This window comes from Mesoplodon bidens (assembly GCF_964165515.1).
Source record: "Mesoplodon bidens genome assembly, chromosome: 9".
Classification (NCBI taxonomy): Eukaryota; Metazoa; Chordata; class Mammalia; order Artiodactyla; family Ziphiidae; genus Mesoplodon; species Mesoplodon bidens.
In genome coordinates this window covers 92,043,060-92,059,533 of record NC_138166.1, presented here as the reverse complement: position 1 = coordinate 92,059,533, position 16,474 = coordinate 92,043,060, and the positions used below count along the sequence as shown (strand labels likewise).

General features: G+C 41.8%; 1 protein-coding gene across 1 annotated transcript in view; it reads left to right on the top strand.

Moving 5' to 3' along the window:
* SVOPL (SVOP like) overlaps window positions 1-16,474 on the top strand; it is a gene marked incomplete at both ends in the record, with an annotated part of 62,437 nt that overhangs the window by 33,802 nt on the left and 12,161 nt on the right. The window contains 1 exon segment of the mRNA XM_081243676.1: window positions 15,753-15,870. Coding sequence (XP_081099802.1) covers window positions 15,753-15,870 — 118 coding nt within the window.

Genomic DNA, 16,474 nt, shown 5'->3' with positions numbered 1-16,474 from the left:
TAGTAGTCTCTTAGATGCTTTGTATTTCTGCAGTGTCTGTTGTTACTTTTCCTTTTTCATTCCTAATTTTATTGATTTGAGTCCTCTCCCCCTTTTTCTTGATGAGTCTGGCTAATGGTTTATCAATTTTGTTTATCTTCTCAAAGAACCAGCTTTTAGTTTTATTGCTCTTTGCTACTGTTTTCTTTGTTTCGATTTCATTTATTTCTGCTCTGATCTTTATGATTTCTTTCCTTCTACTAGCTTTGGGTTTTGTTTGTTCTTCTTTCTTTAGTTCCTTTAGGTGTATGGTTAGATTGTTTATTGAGGTTTTTCTTGTTTCTTGAGGTAGGCTTGTATAGTTATAAACTTCCCTCTTAGAACTGCTTTTGCTGCATCCCATAGGTTTTGGATTGTCGTGTTTTCATTGTCATTTGTCTCTAGGTGTTTTCTGATTTCCTCTTTGATTTCTTCAGTGATCTGTTGGTTATTTAGTAACGTATTGTTTAGCCTCCATGTGTTTGTGTTTTTCCATTTTTTTTCCCTGTAATTGATTTCTAATCTCATAACATTGTGGTCAGAAAAGATGCTTGATATGATTTCAATTTTCTTAAATTTACTGAGGCTTGATTTTTGACCCAAGATGTGATCTATCCTGGAGAATGTTCCATGCGCACTTGGGAAGTGTAATCTGCTCTTTTTGGATGGAATGTCCTATAAATATCAATTAAATCTATCTAGAACAAGCTTTTAGTTTCATTGATCTTTTCTATTGTTTTCTTCATCTCTATTTCATTTATTTCTGCTCTGATCTTTATGATTTCTTTCCTTTTACTAACTTTGGGTTTTGTTTGTTCTTCTTTCTCTGGTTGTTTTAGGTGTAAGCTTAGGTTTTTTATTTGAGCTTTTTCTTATTTCCTAAGGTAAGATTGCATTGCTATAAACTTGCCTCTTAGAACTGCTTTTGCTGTGTCCCATAGGTTTTATATCATCATGTTTTCATTGTCATTTGGCTCTAGGTATTTTTTGATTCCCTCTTTGATTTCTTCAGTGATCCATTGGTTGTTTAGTAACATATTGTTTAGCCTCCATGTGTTTGTGTTTTTTACAGTTTTTTTTTCTGTAATTGATTTCTCATCTCATAGCACTGGGGTCAGAAAAGATGCTTGCTGTGATTTCTATTTTCTTAAATTTACTGAGGCTTGATTTGTGTCCCAAGATGTGATCTATCCTGAAGAATGTTCCATGTACACTTGAGAAGAAAGTGTATTCTGCTGTTTTTGGATGGAATCTTCTATAAATATCAATTAAGTGCATCTGGTGTAATGTGTCATTTAAGGTCTGTGTTTCCTTATTGATTTTCTGTCTGGATGATCTATCCATTGATTTAACTGGAGTGTTAAAGTCCCCCACTATTGTTGTATTACTGTTGATTTCTCCTTTTCTGGCTGTTAGCATTTGCCGACCCCTGCCTTCTCAGGAGATCCTCCAGGACCCGCAGGTAGGTCCAGCCCAGGATCCTATGGAGTTACTGCTTTGTGTTGGGTCCCAGTGTATTTGAACCCTTGTGAGTCCTCTCCAAGAGTGCAGTCTCTGTTGCCCCAGTCCTGTGAAGCTCCTGTACTCAAGCCCCACTGGCCTTCAAAGCCAACTGCTCTGGGGGGGTTCCTCCTCCCAATGCCAGACCCTCAGGCTAGGGAGCCTGACGTGGGGCTCAGACCTCTCTTGTGGGAAAATCTTTGTGATATAATTATTTTCCAGCTTGTGAGTTGCCCACCCAGTGGGTATGGGATTTGATTATGTCATGAAAGCACCCCTCCTATGGTCTTGTTGTGAATTTTTTTTTGTCTTTGAATGTACAATATCTTTTGTTGGTGGGTTCCAGTCTTTTCTGTTGATTGTTGTTCAGTAGTTAGTTGTGATTTTGGTGCTTTCAGGAGAGGAGGTGAGCTCAAGTCCTTCTACTCCGCCATCTTGTCCAGAATCAAGGGGCTGCTTTTAGTTTGGATGCTTGCTGCCTCTTTCATCAGTGTGTACTGGCCGTTATCCACTTGGTATGGGGTGTGCAGGTGTGGTGGCCCTTGTGCGGTCCTAGGATGGTGGGGGCAGCACTTGGCGCCTGCTTGAAGGTCTCATAGTGGCAGCTGTGGCCAGTGCACTCCCGGGACAGCAGGGGCAGGGCTTGGCACCTGCTCGTGGATATCCTAGGGGTGGCTGTGGTCCATACAGTCCCGGGATGGGAGGGCAGTGCTTGGCACCTGCTCACATGTCTCATTGTGGCAGCTACAGCCAGTGCACTTCTGGGACAGCAGGGGCAGGGCTTGGTGTCTGCTTGTGGGTTTCCTAGGGGTAGCTGCAGTCGGCACACTCCTGGGATGGGAGGGCAGTTCTTGGCAACTGCTCACGGGTCTTGTAGCGGTGGCGATGACTTATGCCCTGCTCCTGTTGGCAGTGTCCTGTTGCCTGAGGATGCTTGTAGCGAAAGAACCTCTTATGGTGATCCTGCCCCCTCTCCTTGTGCACCCCCCAGTAATGGCAGCTTGCCTCTCTGGTGTGCCCAGGCCTCTTCTGTGTACACCCTCAGTTGCCACAGTCCAGCCTCTTCAGGCTGTCTCTGCACAGCCAGCCCCAGTCCTACCCCTGGGTCTGGACTCTGAGGCCTGAGCTTCAGCACCCAGCCCCCACCTGCAGCAGCAGATGAGTGTCTCAGCCTGGGGAGTGCAAGATGACAGTGCTGACCTTCTGTGCAAGTTACTTTCTGTTTTGCCTTCCACAAACCAGTTTCTGCGCTCTCCTCCAAGGCTCTGAAGCTCCCCCTCCATCCAGGCTGATCTCCCCCGCCACTGAGGGGCTTCCCAGGGTGTAGGAACCTTTCCTTCTTCACAGCTCCTTTCCTGGGGTGTAGGCCCCATCCCAATTCCTTTCTTTTTCTTTTTCCTTTTGTCCTACCTGGTTACATGGAGGTTTCCTTGCCCTTTGGGGCAAGAAGTCTGAGGTCTTCTGCCGGTGTTCTGTGTTAATCCTTCTACTTGTAGATCAATTTTTAATGTTTTTGTGGAAGAAGGTGAGCTCCATGTCCTACTCCTCCACCATCTTGATCCCATCCCCACATACTTTTTATTTATTTATTTATTTATTTATTTTTGCGGTACGCAGGCCTCTCACTGCTGTGGCCTCTCCCACTGCGGAGCACAGGCCCCGGACGTGCAGGCCCAGTGGCCATGGCTCACGGGCCCAGCCGCTCCGTGGCATGTGGTATCCTCCCGGACCGGGGCACAAACCCGTGTCTCCTGCATTCGGCAGGCAGACTCTCAACCACTGCGCCACCAGGGAAGCCCCCCCATGTACTTTTTTTTTTTTTTTTTTTTTTTTTTTCTTTTTGCGGTATGCGGGCCTCTCACTCTTGTGGCCTCTCCCGTTGCGGAGCACAGGCTCCGGATGCGCAGGCCCAGCGGCCATGGCTCACGGGCCCAGCCGCTCCGCGGCATATGGGATCCTCCCAGACCGGGGCACGAACCCGTATCCCCTGCATCGGCAGGCGGACTCTCAACCACTGCGCCACCAGGGAGGCCCTCATGTACTTTTTAAATTGAGATATAACTGACATATAATGTTAATTTAAGGTGTACAGCATAGTGATTCCATATATGTATATATTACAAAATGATCACAATAAGTCTAACATCCATCACCATACATACACATTTTTCTTTTCTTGTAATGAGAACTTTTAAGATTTATTCTTAGCAACTTTCAAGTATATAATACAGTATTAACTATAGTCACAATGCTGTACCATACGTCCCCAGGACTTATTTTACAACTGGAGATGTGTACCTTTTGATCTCCTTCACCCATTTCACCCCCACCCCTGCTGCTGGCAACCACCAATCTGTTCTCTGTACCTGTAACAGTGTTTGTTTGTTTTAGATTCTGCGTAAGTGAGACAGTACAGTATTTGTCTTCCTCTATCTGGCTTATTTCACCGAGCATAATGCCCTTAAGGTCCATCCATGCTGTTGTGCCAGGATTTCCTTCTTTTTTATGGCCGAATAATATTCCACTGCATGTATACATACCACATTTACTTTATCCATTCGTCCACTGATGGACACTTAGGTTGTTTCCATGTTTTGGCTGTGGCAAATAATGCTGCAATGAGCATGGGAGTGCTGATAACTCTTCAAGTTAGTATTTTTGGTTCTTTTGGATAATTACCCAGAACTGGAATAGCTGGATCATATGGTAGTTCTATCTTTAATTTTTTGAGGAACTGCCATACTGTTTTCCATATTGGCTGCACCAATTTATATTCCCACCATTGGTGAATGTGGGGTCTTAAAGTTCAAGTGTTCCCTTTTCTCCACATCCTTACCAACTCTTGTGATCACTTGCCTTTTTGATAATAGCTATTCTGACAGGTGTGAGGTGATATCTCACTGTGGTTTTAATTTTCATTTCCCTGATGATTAGTAATGTTGAGTAGATTTTCACATACCTGTTGGCCAACTGTATGTCACCTTTGGAAAATTGTCTCTTCATGTCCTCCGCCCATTTTTACATTGAATTGTTTTCTTGTTATTGAGTTGTATGAGTTTTTTTATATTTTGGATATTATTCATTCATTCATTGGTGAATGTGGGGTATTAAAGTCCTCTACTATTACTGTATTGACATCTATTTCTCCCTTGAGATCTGTTAATATTTGCTTTGTATATTTAGGTGCTCCTGTATGGGGTGCATAAGTATTTACAAATGTTATATATTCTTGTTGGATTGACCCTTTTATTATTATGTAATGACCTTCTTTGTCACTTAAAGTCTATTTTGTCTGATAAAAGTATAGGTACCCTAGCTTTCTTTTTGGTTTCCATTTGCACGGAGTATCTTTTTTCATCCTTTCAGTTTCAGTCTGTGTGCGTCCTTGCATCTGAAGTGAATCTCTTGGGTCTTGTTATTTTTTGAAAAATCCATTGTCACTCTGTCTTTTGATTGGAGAATTTGGTCCTTTTACATTTAAAGTAAGCATTGACAGATATATACTTATTGCCATTTCTCTGTTTTCTGTCTTTGTTCCTTGGTTCATTTCTTTCTGTCTTACCCTCCCTTTGTGATTTGACAATTTTCTGTCATGCTAAGCTTGGACTCCTTTCTTCTTCTCTTCTGTGTATCTACTCTAGGTTTTTGCTTTGTGGCTACCATGAGACTCTTACATAAGACATTTTAGAGATACAACTGTTGATTTGATAGCAGCTGCAGTTCAAATGCTTTTTTACATCTTTACTCCCCACCCACACTGTGTTTTTGATATCACAATTTACATATTTTTACCCTGTGTATCCATTAACACATTATTGTAGTTATAGTTATTTTTACTACTTTTGGAGTGGGCAGAGGGAGAGCAGGAAGATGGTACCAGGCAGTCTTCTGGTCTCTGGAGAGGATTATAGTTGGTGCCTAGATGTGTGTTTAGTTAGAAGCCTGCCACCCAGGTTGCAGCTATGAAGATAAGCTTACAGGCCTCTTTCCCAGAAAGGAGGTGTTTCAGTCTGCTGGCTCTCTGCTTCTGTGCCCTGGGGTGTAGGTATTTCAGAACTCTTTCTCTGTTACTGTCTTGTGGGACCCATAAACATAAACCTTGCTGGCCACCAGAGCCAGGCGATCAAGGGGTGTTCCCTGGGCAGAAGCCACAAAAATTGGGACACCATACATGTACACAAACTCCTTTTTGGGAGATACCAGAGATTTGGAGCAAGGCAGAGGGACAGCACAAAGATGGCACCTGCCAGCCCTCATCTTTGCAGAGTATTTCAGTAGTCTCCCGGATGTATGTTAAAGTAGATGCCTGCCCCACAAGGTGATGGTTTAAAATAAGCAAGTAAGCCTCTTTCACAGAAAGACTGGATGTGTTGCAGTGGGCTGACTCTGCACGGGTCCCCAGGTGGGTAGCCAGGTGAGTCCCTGGGAGCCCTCTAAGGACAATGCTCAGTTTGCTATAGCCTTGTCTTGTAGTGGATGCAAGCCCTCTTGGCTTTCAAAACTAGATGTTTTGCGGGTTCATCTCTCAGGTGCAGGTCTTAAAAGTTGTGGGGCCAGATGTGGGGTTTGAACCCGTCACTCCTCATGGGGAAGCTCAAGGTTGTGAGTTCCCCTCTTTTTGTGTGTCACTGAACTGGGGGCAGGTTCATGGTAAGATTGTGTCTCAGCCTCTTCCACCCATTTTGATGTGTAGGAGTCACTCAGCTAGTTTTGGGGTTTCTTTCAAAGGATATTATTTTGTATGTAGCTGTAGATTCAGTGTGTCCGTGAGAGGAGGTGGGTTCATCTTGAACCCAAACCTTCATGGACTTCTTATAGCCTGCTTTTGGCATGCAACAATATGTTACAGACATGTTTCATGTTGATAAAAATAAAAGTCAAGCCCTTTTTCATGCTGAAAAATGTCATATGTATACTCCAAAAATTACTTTCAAGAACTTTGTCAGTTCTGTATTGTTAAATGTCTAGACTATTTGATATTTGTCTATTATAAACAACAGTTATAAGCATCCTTGTGCTTACATTTTTATCCAACTATGCAATTATCTCTTTAGGATAATTCCTAGAAATTGGATTGGTAGGTCAGGGGGTCTGCTTATTTTCCATTTTGATACATTGTGCTAAAATTCTCTTTGGGAAGGTTGCACCAGCATGTCAGGCCTTGCTGCTTCACATACTGGCCAACTAGTTTTGTCTTTTTCATCTTTGCCAATATTACTGGCAATAAATGATATCTCTTTGATATTGTAATTCACGTTTCTTTGATTAGGAATGAAACTGAATGTTCTTTTCATATTTTAATTGGCTATCTATCTTTTTTAGCTTGTTCACTCAGGTCCTTATCCATTTTTCAATTTTGTCTTTAATACATTGATTTGTAAGAGTCCGTCATATATATAAAGGATTTTAATCATTTTCCTGACATACTACAAATGTTCCTCCCAACTTTTTGTTTGTCTTTCCTTTTGTTTATGGTCCTCTTTCTCTGTACAGAAACTTAAGGTTCATAGACACTCAAATGTATCAATATTCATGATTAGAATTCTGAGAGTACACATCTCTTTTCTTCCAGTCCTTCTCTGGCCTTGTCTTTTTTGGGGGAAAAGGTGTGCAAACTTTTTATTGAAATATGACATACATATAAAAGTGGCCATATCATAAGTGTACAACTTAATCAATCTTCTCAAAGTGAAATGCATCCCAAATTCTGACCCAGAAATCCCTGATGTGCCCTCTTTCAGGCCATCGTAGTATCGAAGTGTGAGGTCTAATGCAGGAAACAGCCTTATGATTTCCTATATGGCAGGCCAGTTGTCCCTATACTATTTATTTATTTAACTATTTATTTCATTTATTTACCTATATTTTTACTCATGGATTAGAAATGTCTGCTTATATTCCCACAGTCACTTGGTCTATTTCTGGCCTTGCTATTTTAGTCCATTGATCTGTGTGGTTTCGTCATTGTCATATTCTTTTCATTAGTCAGATGGGGTTTATAGTACATTTTCAAAACTGGTTGTGTAAGCTCCACCTCGTTGCTATTCTTTCTCAGATAAGATTTAGAATCATTTGCAATGTGCCTCCCTTGTCTGCCCAAATCCTATTAAGATTTTTAATTAAGTCATTAAATGTATCAGTTAATTTAGGAAAAATTGACTTTTTTTCTTAGTGTTGTCGTCCCATGTAAGAACAAGGTTCTTCTCTCCATTTGTTCAATGTTTCTTCTGTGTTCGTTGCTGGGATTTTGTTTTCTTCGAATAGATCCTGCACATCTTGTTAAGTTTATTCTTAGGCATTTTAAGGCTTTTCATTGTTATTGCAAATAGATGATTTTCTTTCATTATAACTTCTAGTCTAACATTCTAACTAGCTATTTGTATTTAGAGAGGCTATTAAGTTTTTTGTCTATTGATTTTCAAACCGCCAGCTTACTGAACTCATTCTGATGGGTTTTCATTTGAGTCTCTGAGTTTTTCAGGTTTATCATTGATCTGTCCTGTGATTTCAGTCTCTCCCTCGTGTTGAATCCTTCTGGTCAGCATTTTAATGTTAAGATTCCATAGCTTACAAACTGTAATGTGAACTCCACTGACTCACTCTTTCCTCTTCTTTCCTGTCAAACTACTTAAAAGAGTTCTTCCTCCTCACTGTCCTCATTTCCTTCCCCCCACTCACTCGTCCACCTGCTCCAAATGGCTGCAACCTTCCTGACTCCAACAAAATGCTTGATAAGGTCTCTGTGAGCGCCACGTCTCTAAATCCAAATGCCGTTTCAACCCTCCATTTTGCGGGACCTCTCCTTCACATACAGTTCTGATGGTCCCACCCTCGTGCTCTGACCCCTTCCTACGGCATCGTCGCCTTGCATTTTGTGGTCTTCCTCCTGCATCTTCCACTGCTCTTTCTCAGCCTCTCTGTGGTACACCTTCCTCTACTCTTTCTTTATTATTGAGGATTCTTTTTTATACAGAGGTTCTTATTATTTACCTAATTTATACAAATTAGTGTATGTTCTCCCAATTCATCCCCGCCCCCCCCACTGAGGATTCTTTTTGCTTAATATTAGATCCTCATCTTTTCATATTTTACTCTCCACTTAGGTGATTTCACCCATTTTTATGATATAAATCACCAACTATATGCTCATGACTCCCATCTTTATATCTCTAGTCTAGGCCTTTCTTCTGAGCTGCAATTCATACATCCATTCACCTCCTCAACATTTCTGCTTGAATGTCTCAAACTCACCTTAAATTCCCCACATCCAGTATAAAAATCATGACATTTCTCCCCATAACCACTCCTCTTCACAGTTTCCATCAGTGCATGGCATCACTACCCAACCTGGAACTGTCCTTTGCTGTTCCCTTCTCTCTCATCATCATAGCCAGTCCCCAAACCATGTGGATTTAACATCCTAATAATAGATGCTGAATCCTTAACCTTATTCCCTTTTCCACCACCAGCGTCACTCTGGTTTGAACTACCATCCCCTTTCCCTGGATGGCCAAGGTAGCATCCTGACTGGTCTCTGTATGCTCTTACTCTCCTTCAACTCATTTTCCTCACCGCATCCGTGCAGATCTTACACTGTTCTTGTGCTTAAACTTTATCATCTTGCCCTTGCCATTCCTCAACAATAAAGACCAAAATCCTCAACATGTACTATGGGGCTGTAGCAATGAGGCCCCCATCTTGTACTCTTACCTGCTAGTAAAATTTCAAACACAGAAATGTGTAACTGAGAAAGGAATAATTCTCTGTTATTCTATCACCAGGGATAACCACCAGTGTATGTCTTAATGGTTTGGGGTATATTCTTCCAGATGCTTTTTTATGCATATATATTATGTCTCTCTTGGTATATCTGTTATTATCAGTAATATACCAGAGTTGTATGTGTGTATCTATAAGCTTATTACATACATATTATACTAGAGGCTTGTAAATACATAGATAGACTTAATAAATATCAACATCTATCTATATATCTACCTGTTATGGTCACCTTCAGAGACAGATGGAACTTCCCTCCACTCCTCCCCACCCCCCAAAAAAAACTGGGGGTCAGATGTCAAGACTGATGTCACATACCAAGAGGGTATGAAAGGTTTATTGTTTAACTACATAGCTGAGATCTCTGGGAGAGCAGGGTAGCCCTCTCAGGCAGATCCAAAATGGCCTGAGAGAGCAGGCAAGGAGATTGGCTGGGGTTTTTCTTGAGGCCAGATTTGAGTGTTTCCATGCTAGGGCAGGGGCTTGTGTGGTTTGAATCTCCTGCCAGTACCAAAGGATGAAGCATCCAGGCTTTCTTACCAGTTTGTTCAGAAACAGGGGTACAAGGGGAAGAGGGAAGGGTGAGGCTTAAAGGCTGTCCACAGTCATCAAGTAGAGTCAGACTCCTCTTTACACTATGTATCCACGTGTGTGTGAGTACACGTGTGGATAGGCCCATGTTCAAACATACACATACACAAACCTGTCCATCCATCCGTCTATCCACACATACCTACATATATATATCTACATATTGCAACTGCCTTTTGTCATTAATAATCATTTTATGTTAGTATGTGGAGATCAACCTCATTCTTATGTAGGTGCATAGATTTCCATTGTAGGGATGTGTATAATTAGATAGCCATTACCTTGTTGATGAAGTTGTTTCTAATGTTATTTCTTTCTGCTTTTACAAACAACGGGGAACTGAACATTACGCACAACTTTGTAACTGTGCAACTACGTTAGTCATTGAGCTCTCTTATGTTCTGGATACTGTGAAAACCCAGGCCCCAGATTCTTTGAAGTCACATTCTAGTGGAGAATAGACAAGGGACAAACAGTTTGCTAACATGTTCAATATGATTACTGATATAAACACATATAAAACAGGGGAAGGAGATGGTGATGGGAGCAGTCTGCTATATCAGGTGGTTAGGGAGGGCCTCTACAATAGGGCAGAGTCATGTGCGAATGACCACAGAGTATGTCTAAGGAAAAGCATTCTTTTTTTCTTATTTTATAAATTTATTTATTGTATTTATTTTATTTTTGGCTGCATTGGGTCTTTGTTGCTGCGCGCGGGCTTTCTCTAGTTGCAGCGAGTGGGGGCTACTCTTCGTTGCGGTGCACGGGCTTCTCATTGCGGTGGCTTCTCTCGTTGCGGAGCATGGGCTCTAGGAGCGCGTGCTTCAGTAGTTGTGGCTCGCGGGCTCTAGAGCACAGGCTCAGCAGTTGTGGCGCACGGGCCTAGTTGCTCCGCGGCATGTGGGATCTTCCCAGACCAGGGCTTGAATCTGTGTCCCCTGCGTGGCAGGCAGATTCCTAACCATTGCGCCACCAGGGAAGCCCAGGAAAAGCATTCTTATGTAGAAAAAGCCTACTGAATAATTTTGAGGTCAAAGGGTGTACATATTTTAAATTACAATGGCTCTTTTTAAAAAGTTTATATACTCCTTGATATGTTAACACACTCTTAAACAAGCATCCCTATTTCTTTCCATCATCTCTAAAAAGCCTTTTTTAAACCTTTTTTGATATGGTGGACAATAAATCATATCTCATCCTTAATTTGTACTTTTATTAGTAAGGCTGTGCATCTTTCATCTGTTCATTATCCATTTGTATTTTATTGGTAAACTGCTTATTTATGGGATTTGCTAAAATTTCTTCAGGCCATTAGCTATTTATTATTATACTACAGATTTTTTCATTGTTCATGGTTTGCCTTATGATGTTACTATCAAAGTTTTTGGCATTCAAAATATAAAATTTTTTGTAGTCAACTTACCAATTATTTTCACTTAAGGAGTTAGTGTTTTGGGTCATGCTTAGTGGCCTTCATTAATCCATATTTCTAAAAATGTTTCTTAAACACTGAAAGTTCAAAGGCTTTCAATGTTTCATCTAAAACATTAAATTCTTTGATTTATTCACAATTTACTTATGCTTAAGACCTGAGGTAAAGGTCCAGCTTTAAAAAGCAACAAAACAAACTGATTTAATGAGCCTGATTCAATAAAGCCAAGAGAGAGAACTGGGGAACCAGCGATCTTCAAGCCTTTTCAGCACTTTTCTTTGGCCAGGCAGAGGAAGAGGCTGCTGAGATTACTAGGAAGCTGGAGAAACAGAAGAAACACTTGAAGAAGGAAAAGAAAAGGCTGGCTGCGATTGCTCTGGCACCTTCAGAAAACAGCAGTAGGACCCTGGAGGAATGTGAGGGGACAAGCGAAAGAGCCAAAAAGAAGCAAAAGCAAAAGCCCCAGGAGGCTCCTCAGGAGAATGGAATGAAGACCAATCTGTGTCCTTCTCCAAACCCCCCCAAAAAGAAATCTTTTTCCAAGGAGGAGCTGGTTGGTAGTGATCTTGAGGAAACAGCTGGCAGTGGAAGTCTCACCAAGAGGAAGAAATCTTTCCCCAAAGAGGAACCAGTTAGTGACCCTCAAGAGTCAGGAAACAAGAAGGTCCCCAGGCAAAAGAGGAAATTCTCTTCCAAGGAGGAGCCACTCAGCAGTGGACCTGAAGAGGCTGCTGCCAGCAAGAGCAGCAGCTCCAAGAAAAAGAAAAAGCTCTGAAACCTCTCCCAGAAAAATGAGAATGGACATTTCCCTAGTAGGGCATAACTTGCAGATGTATTTCCCAACCCATCCCCTAGAGCTCAATAAAAACAAAAACAAAACAAAACAAGCAAACAAAGCAACAAAACAGTGCTTAGCCGGTTGTTCCCAGGCCATTAATCATCCTTTTGTCTGGCTCCTCTCGGTTGATTTAACATGCCCCTATTATAATAACCAAATTTCCATAAATTCTTGGATCTATTTTGTGACTCATTGTTTTACTCATCTATTTTGGTACTGATATCATATCGCTGATGATTGGAACTTTGTTTAGTGCCTCTTAGCTGAATAACTTCCCCAGATTCCCTCACCCGCACATTTTCAGAAGTGTCTTGATTTTTTTAGACATGTTAATGCTTTCAAATTAACTTTAGAATCAGTTTTTCCCCCCCCCGAGATTGACTCAAAAATACTACTGGGATTTTGATTGAGAATCCATTAGTTACTACAGATTACTTTGAGAACCATTTTTTAAAACAATACTGCATTTTTCTAAGAACTAAACAAATTTATTCAATTTTTCATGTCCCTTAGTAAGGACATGAAAAATATCTTCATATATGTAACACATTTCTTAAGTTTATTCCTAAGTATTTTATTTTTGTTCCGATTTATCTGTGTCCAACAAAGTTAATATGCTGTATTTTCATTCCATTCAATGTTATTTATTTTTCTTGAGACTTCTTTGACCTGTGGATTGTTTAGAAGTGTTTGGAGATTTTGCTGTCATCTTTATTTCTAGCTTTGATAGCATTTGAGTCAGAGAACACATTCTATTATTTCAATTCTATTAAATCCTTTGAGGTTAATGTTATGGCCCAGAACGAGGTCTATCTTGGTGAATGTTCCATGGGCAGAAAAGAATGTGTATTCTGCTGTTTGTTGGGTGGGTGTTCTATAAATGTCAATGAGATCCTGTTGGTTGATGGTGTCATAAAGTTCTATATACTGCTGATTTTGTCTAGTAGTTTGTCAATTGAGAGAGGGGTATTGAAGTCTCCAACTATATGTAGACTTGTTTCTCCTTTCAGTTTTTTCTGAAAGAATGTAATTTGAAGCTCTTTGGTGTATAAACCTTTAGGAGTGTTTTCTTGTTGGACTGAACCTTTTATCATTGTGTAATATCCCTCTTTGTCCCTGGTCTGGGCTGATTTTTAGAAGTAGAAATTTATAGATCTGTTTTTTGATACAGTGAATCTGGAGTGGTGCCTGAAAATATGCATTTTAACAAAATTCCCAGATGATTTTGTGTTTTTGGTTTATTTGGATATATACCCAGGAATGGAATTGCTGGGTCATATGGTAGTTCTGTTTTTAGTTTTCTGATAAATATCCATACTGTTTTCCACAGTGGCCGCATTCTCACCAACAGTGCACAAAGGTTCCCTTTTCTCCACATCCCTGCCATGTTATTTGTGTTCTTTTTGATTATAGTCATTCTGACAGGTGTGAGGTGATATCTCATTGTAGTTTTGATTTGCATTTCCCTGATTAGCGATGTTGAGCACCTGCTAACATGCAGATGTGCCTGTTAGCCATCTGCATTTCCTCTTTGGCCGGATGATTTTTATAATTAGGTATCACTCAGAGTTCTTGCTTACAAACAGTAGAAATTGACTTTGGTTAACTTAGGCAGAAAGGAATTTATTTTTTATTTTTTTAATTAATTTTATTTTTGGCCATGCTGTGCAGCATACAGGATCTTAGTTCCCTCACCGGGCATTGAACCTGTGCCCCGTGCAGTGGAAGTGCGGAGTCTTAACCACTGGACCGCCAGGGACATCCCAGAGAGGAATTTATTGAAAGAATATCCAGTAACACTGACTTGGTTGCTAGAGTCCTGCTAGGAAGCAGAGCCCTAAACCCCTGTAGGGAAGCCAAAGAAATGAGGGAATTGCTCTCCCTGATCCTAGTTGGTAGAGCACAAAGTTTTATGACCTAAACTTAACCATCAGGCTCTCGCACCATTTCACTTTGAAGCTGGTGCAAAGAACATGAAGTAGAGCTAGTTTAGAATTCAGCCTGGTGGTGGTGAGAAGTTTGGTGCCAAAACAGAAGTGGCAGAACCTAGACACATGCCTAACTGTGGCATCATTTGGTCATGGTTCAGACTGCCTGGTCTCCTTTGGTTTCTACCCCTTTTCCCTTTTATCATCCTGGTTTCCCAAAACTCCTGTTTGGCGAAAATTATAACATATTTTATTTTGGGAGATAAAATCAGAAAATAATAACTCACTTGCTAGGTCAACTACAAAATAGTAAATGTGGTTAATATCATGGGTTCTGTTTGCCTGACAAGTGGAATGATTTACTGTTTTAGAAGGCAAGTAGGCGGACTTCCCTGGTGGTCCAGTGGTTAAGACTGCGCATCCAATGCAGGGGGTGTGGGTTCGATCCCTGGTTGGGGAACTAAGAGCCCACATGCCGTGCGGCACAGACAAAAAAACCAACAAAAAAGGTCAAGTAGGCCTTATACACAGGATGGGCTCTCAAACTGTGTATCTTAGGGGAACCTTAGTGGTGGTGATGGCAGTAGGGATCTGTGACTTTGGACAAGTAGTCACTTGGCCCTTCCTTACTCTAGGATTATCTGTGAAGAGGTTGGACTAGACCAAAGACTAGACGAGCGTCTGGGTCTCCAAACTGCAATGTTCTGTGACTCTAGAGAGCCTCGTTGTTCCTTCATCATTTCAGTTAACCATCCTTGTGAGGTGAGTTGACAACTACCACGTGCTTGGCTTTTTGCTAACTTTGGGCAAAGTCCTAGGGAAACTGATGTGTGAGATGGAGTGTCTAAACCCGTGGTCTCCACCTTTTTGGGCACCAGGGACTGGTTTTGTGGAAGACAATTTTCCACGGATGGGGGTGTGGGTGGGGGAGACGCCTCAGGCGGTAATGCGAGCGATGGGGAGCGGCAGGGGAAGCTTCGCTCGCTTGCCCATCGCTCACCTCCTGCCGTGCGGCCTGGTTCCTAACAGGCTGCGGACTGGTACCGGTCTGTGGCCCGGGGGTTGGGGACCCCTGGTGTAAACTAACCAGTATCAGGATGAGAATGGTGTCCATTTTTTCTACGGTAAGTTTTGATTGGTTGTGACCGAGGAAGCATCATGAACACAGACAAGACATGTTATCATTTCAGAGCCCAGGAAATTACATCTATTCCCAAAAGACTTCCTCCTGGTTGATCTTGTCAGAACTGAAGAGGGAAAGTAGACTTTTGGCAGAGGGGGTGCTGCAGGAAAGGAGAGGGTTACAAGTTAAACAAGCTGAATTGGTATGGGAGGGGGGGTAGGAAAACAGGCAGCTCTCCCATCTTCCCCAGGTGCTGGGTTGCTCTGGAGAAGCCTGAGGGGTGAATGCAGGGAGAAGTCTGACTTGGCCAGTGCACGTTAATGTCACTCGCAGCTCATGGAAGAGTCGCACAAAATTGCCTACAGTAGCTTGGCCCAAATAAATAATAGACCTAGGATGTCAGGAATGCACAAGTTACAGAACAGCTGCAAAGCCCTTTGTTTACGTATTTGGTGAAGTGAATTCTTATTTTCCCTTTAGCATAAAAGTCAGTTTAAAAGTGACTGGGGCACAATCTATTTAGTCATTCCTTGTGCTTTGCAGGTTCTCATGAGTGCATCATTTCTGGGAGCCTTGTGTCTTTTCTCATCTGTCTGTGTTGTGTGTGCCATTTCTGCATTTACTCTCCCTATTGAGACCAAAGGATGGGCCCTACAGGTAAGTGATGCAGGCCTCTCTTAAGCATTCTCAACTAACACCTTTTGACCAAAGGAAATAAGCTTGGAGTATGGAAATTCTTTTAAGCAGAGGATGATGCCCAAGTCTGTGCTAACACAATGGTACATCTGTTTAGCGGGTTCCAGTAGAAATACTGGGTATCCAGTGTTCCTGCATATAACTTTGAGCAGCAAACCGATTATTCACTTCAAACCTTTCCCTCCTGTAAAAGTTGACTAAGATGAATGATATTATTGACACTACAGCTTTCTACCCTCCTCCCCTTTACTGTTTGTAAGCATTGCTGCAGAGCTAAATGTGGCCAGAGGATCAGAAACAGCTATTTGCATTGCCCTTAGGATCACAGGGTCATTCCTGTTGGTCCAGCTACCTTTCCCCCAATTTTATCAGCTGCCTGTGGTAAGACTGGAGGCAAAAAGTTCTGCGCTGCCCCAGTTGTCATCCAATACTAACAGACACAAAGTGCATAAAAAAGGATATCCCAAAAGTATAAGGTATGCTCCCAAGGGCAAAGCTGTATCAGAGATGGCCTCTCCTAGCCCCTTAAGGTTGGCTCCATCTCAAAGTACAGCTGGTGGCTCTGTTGT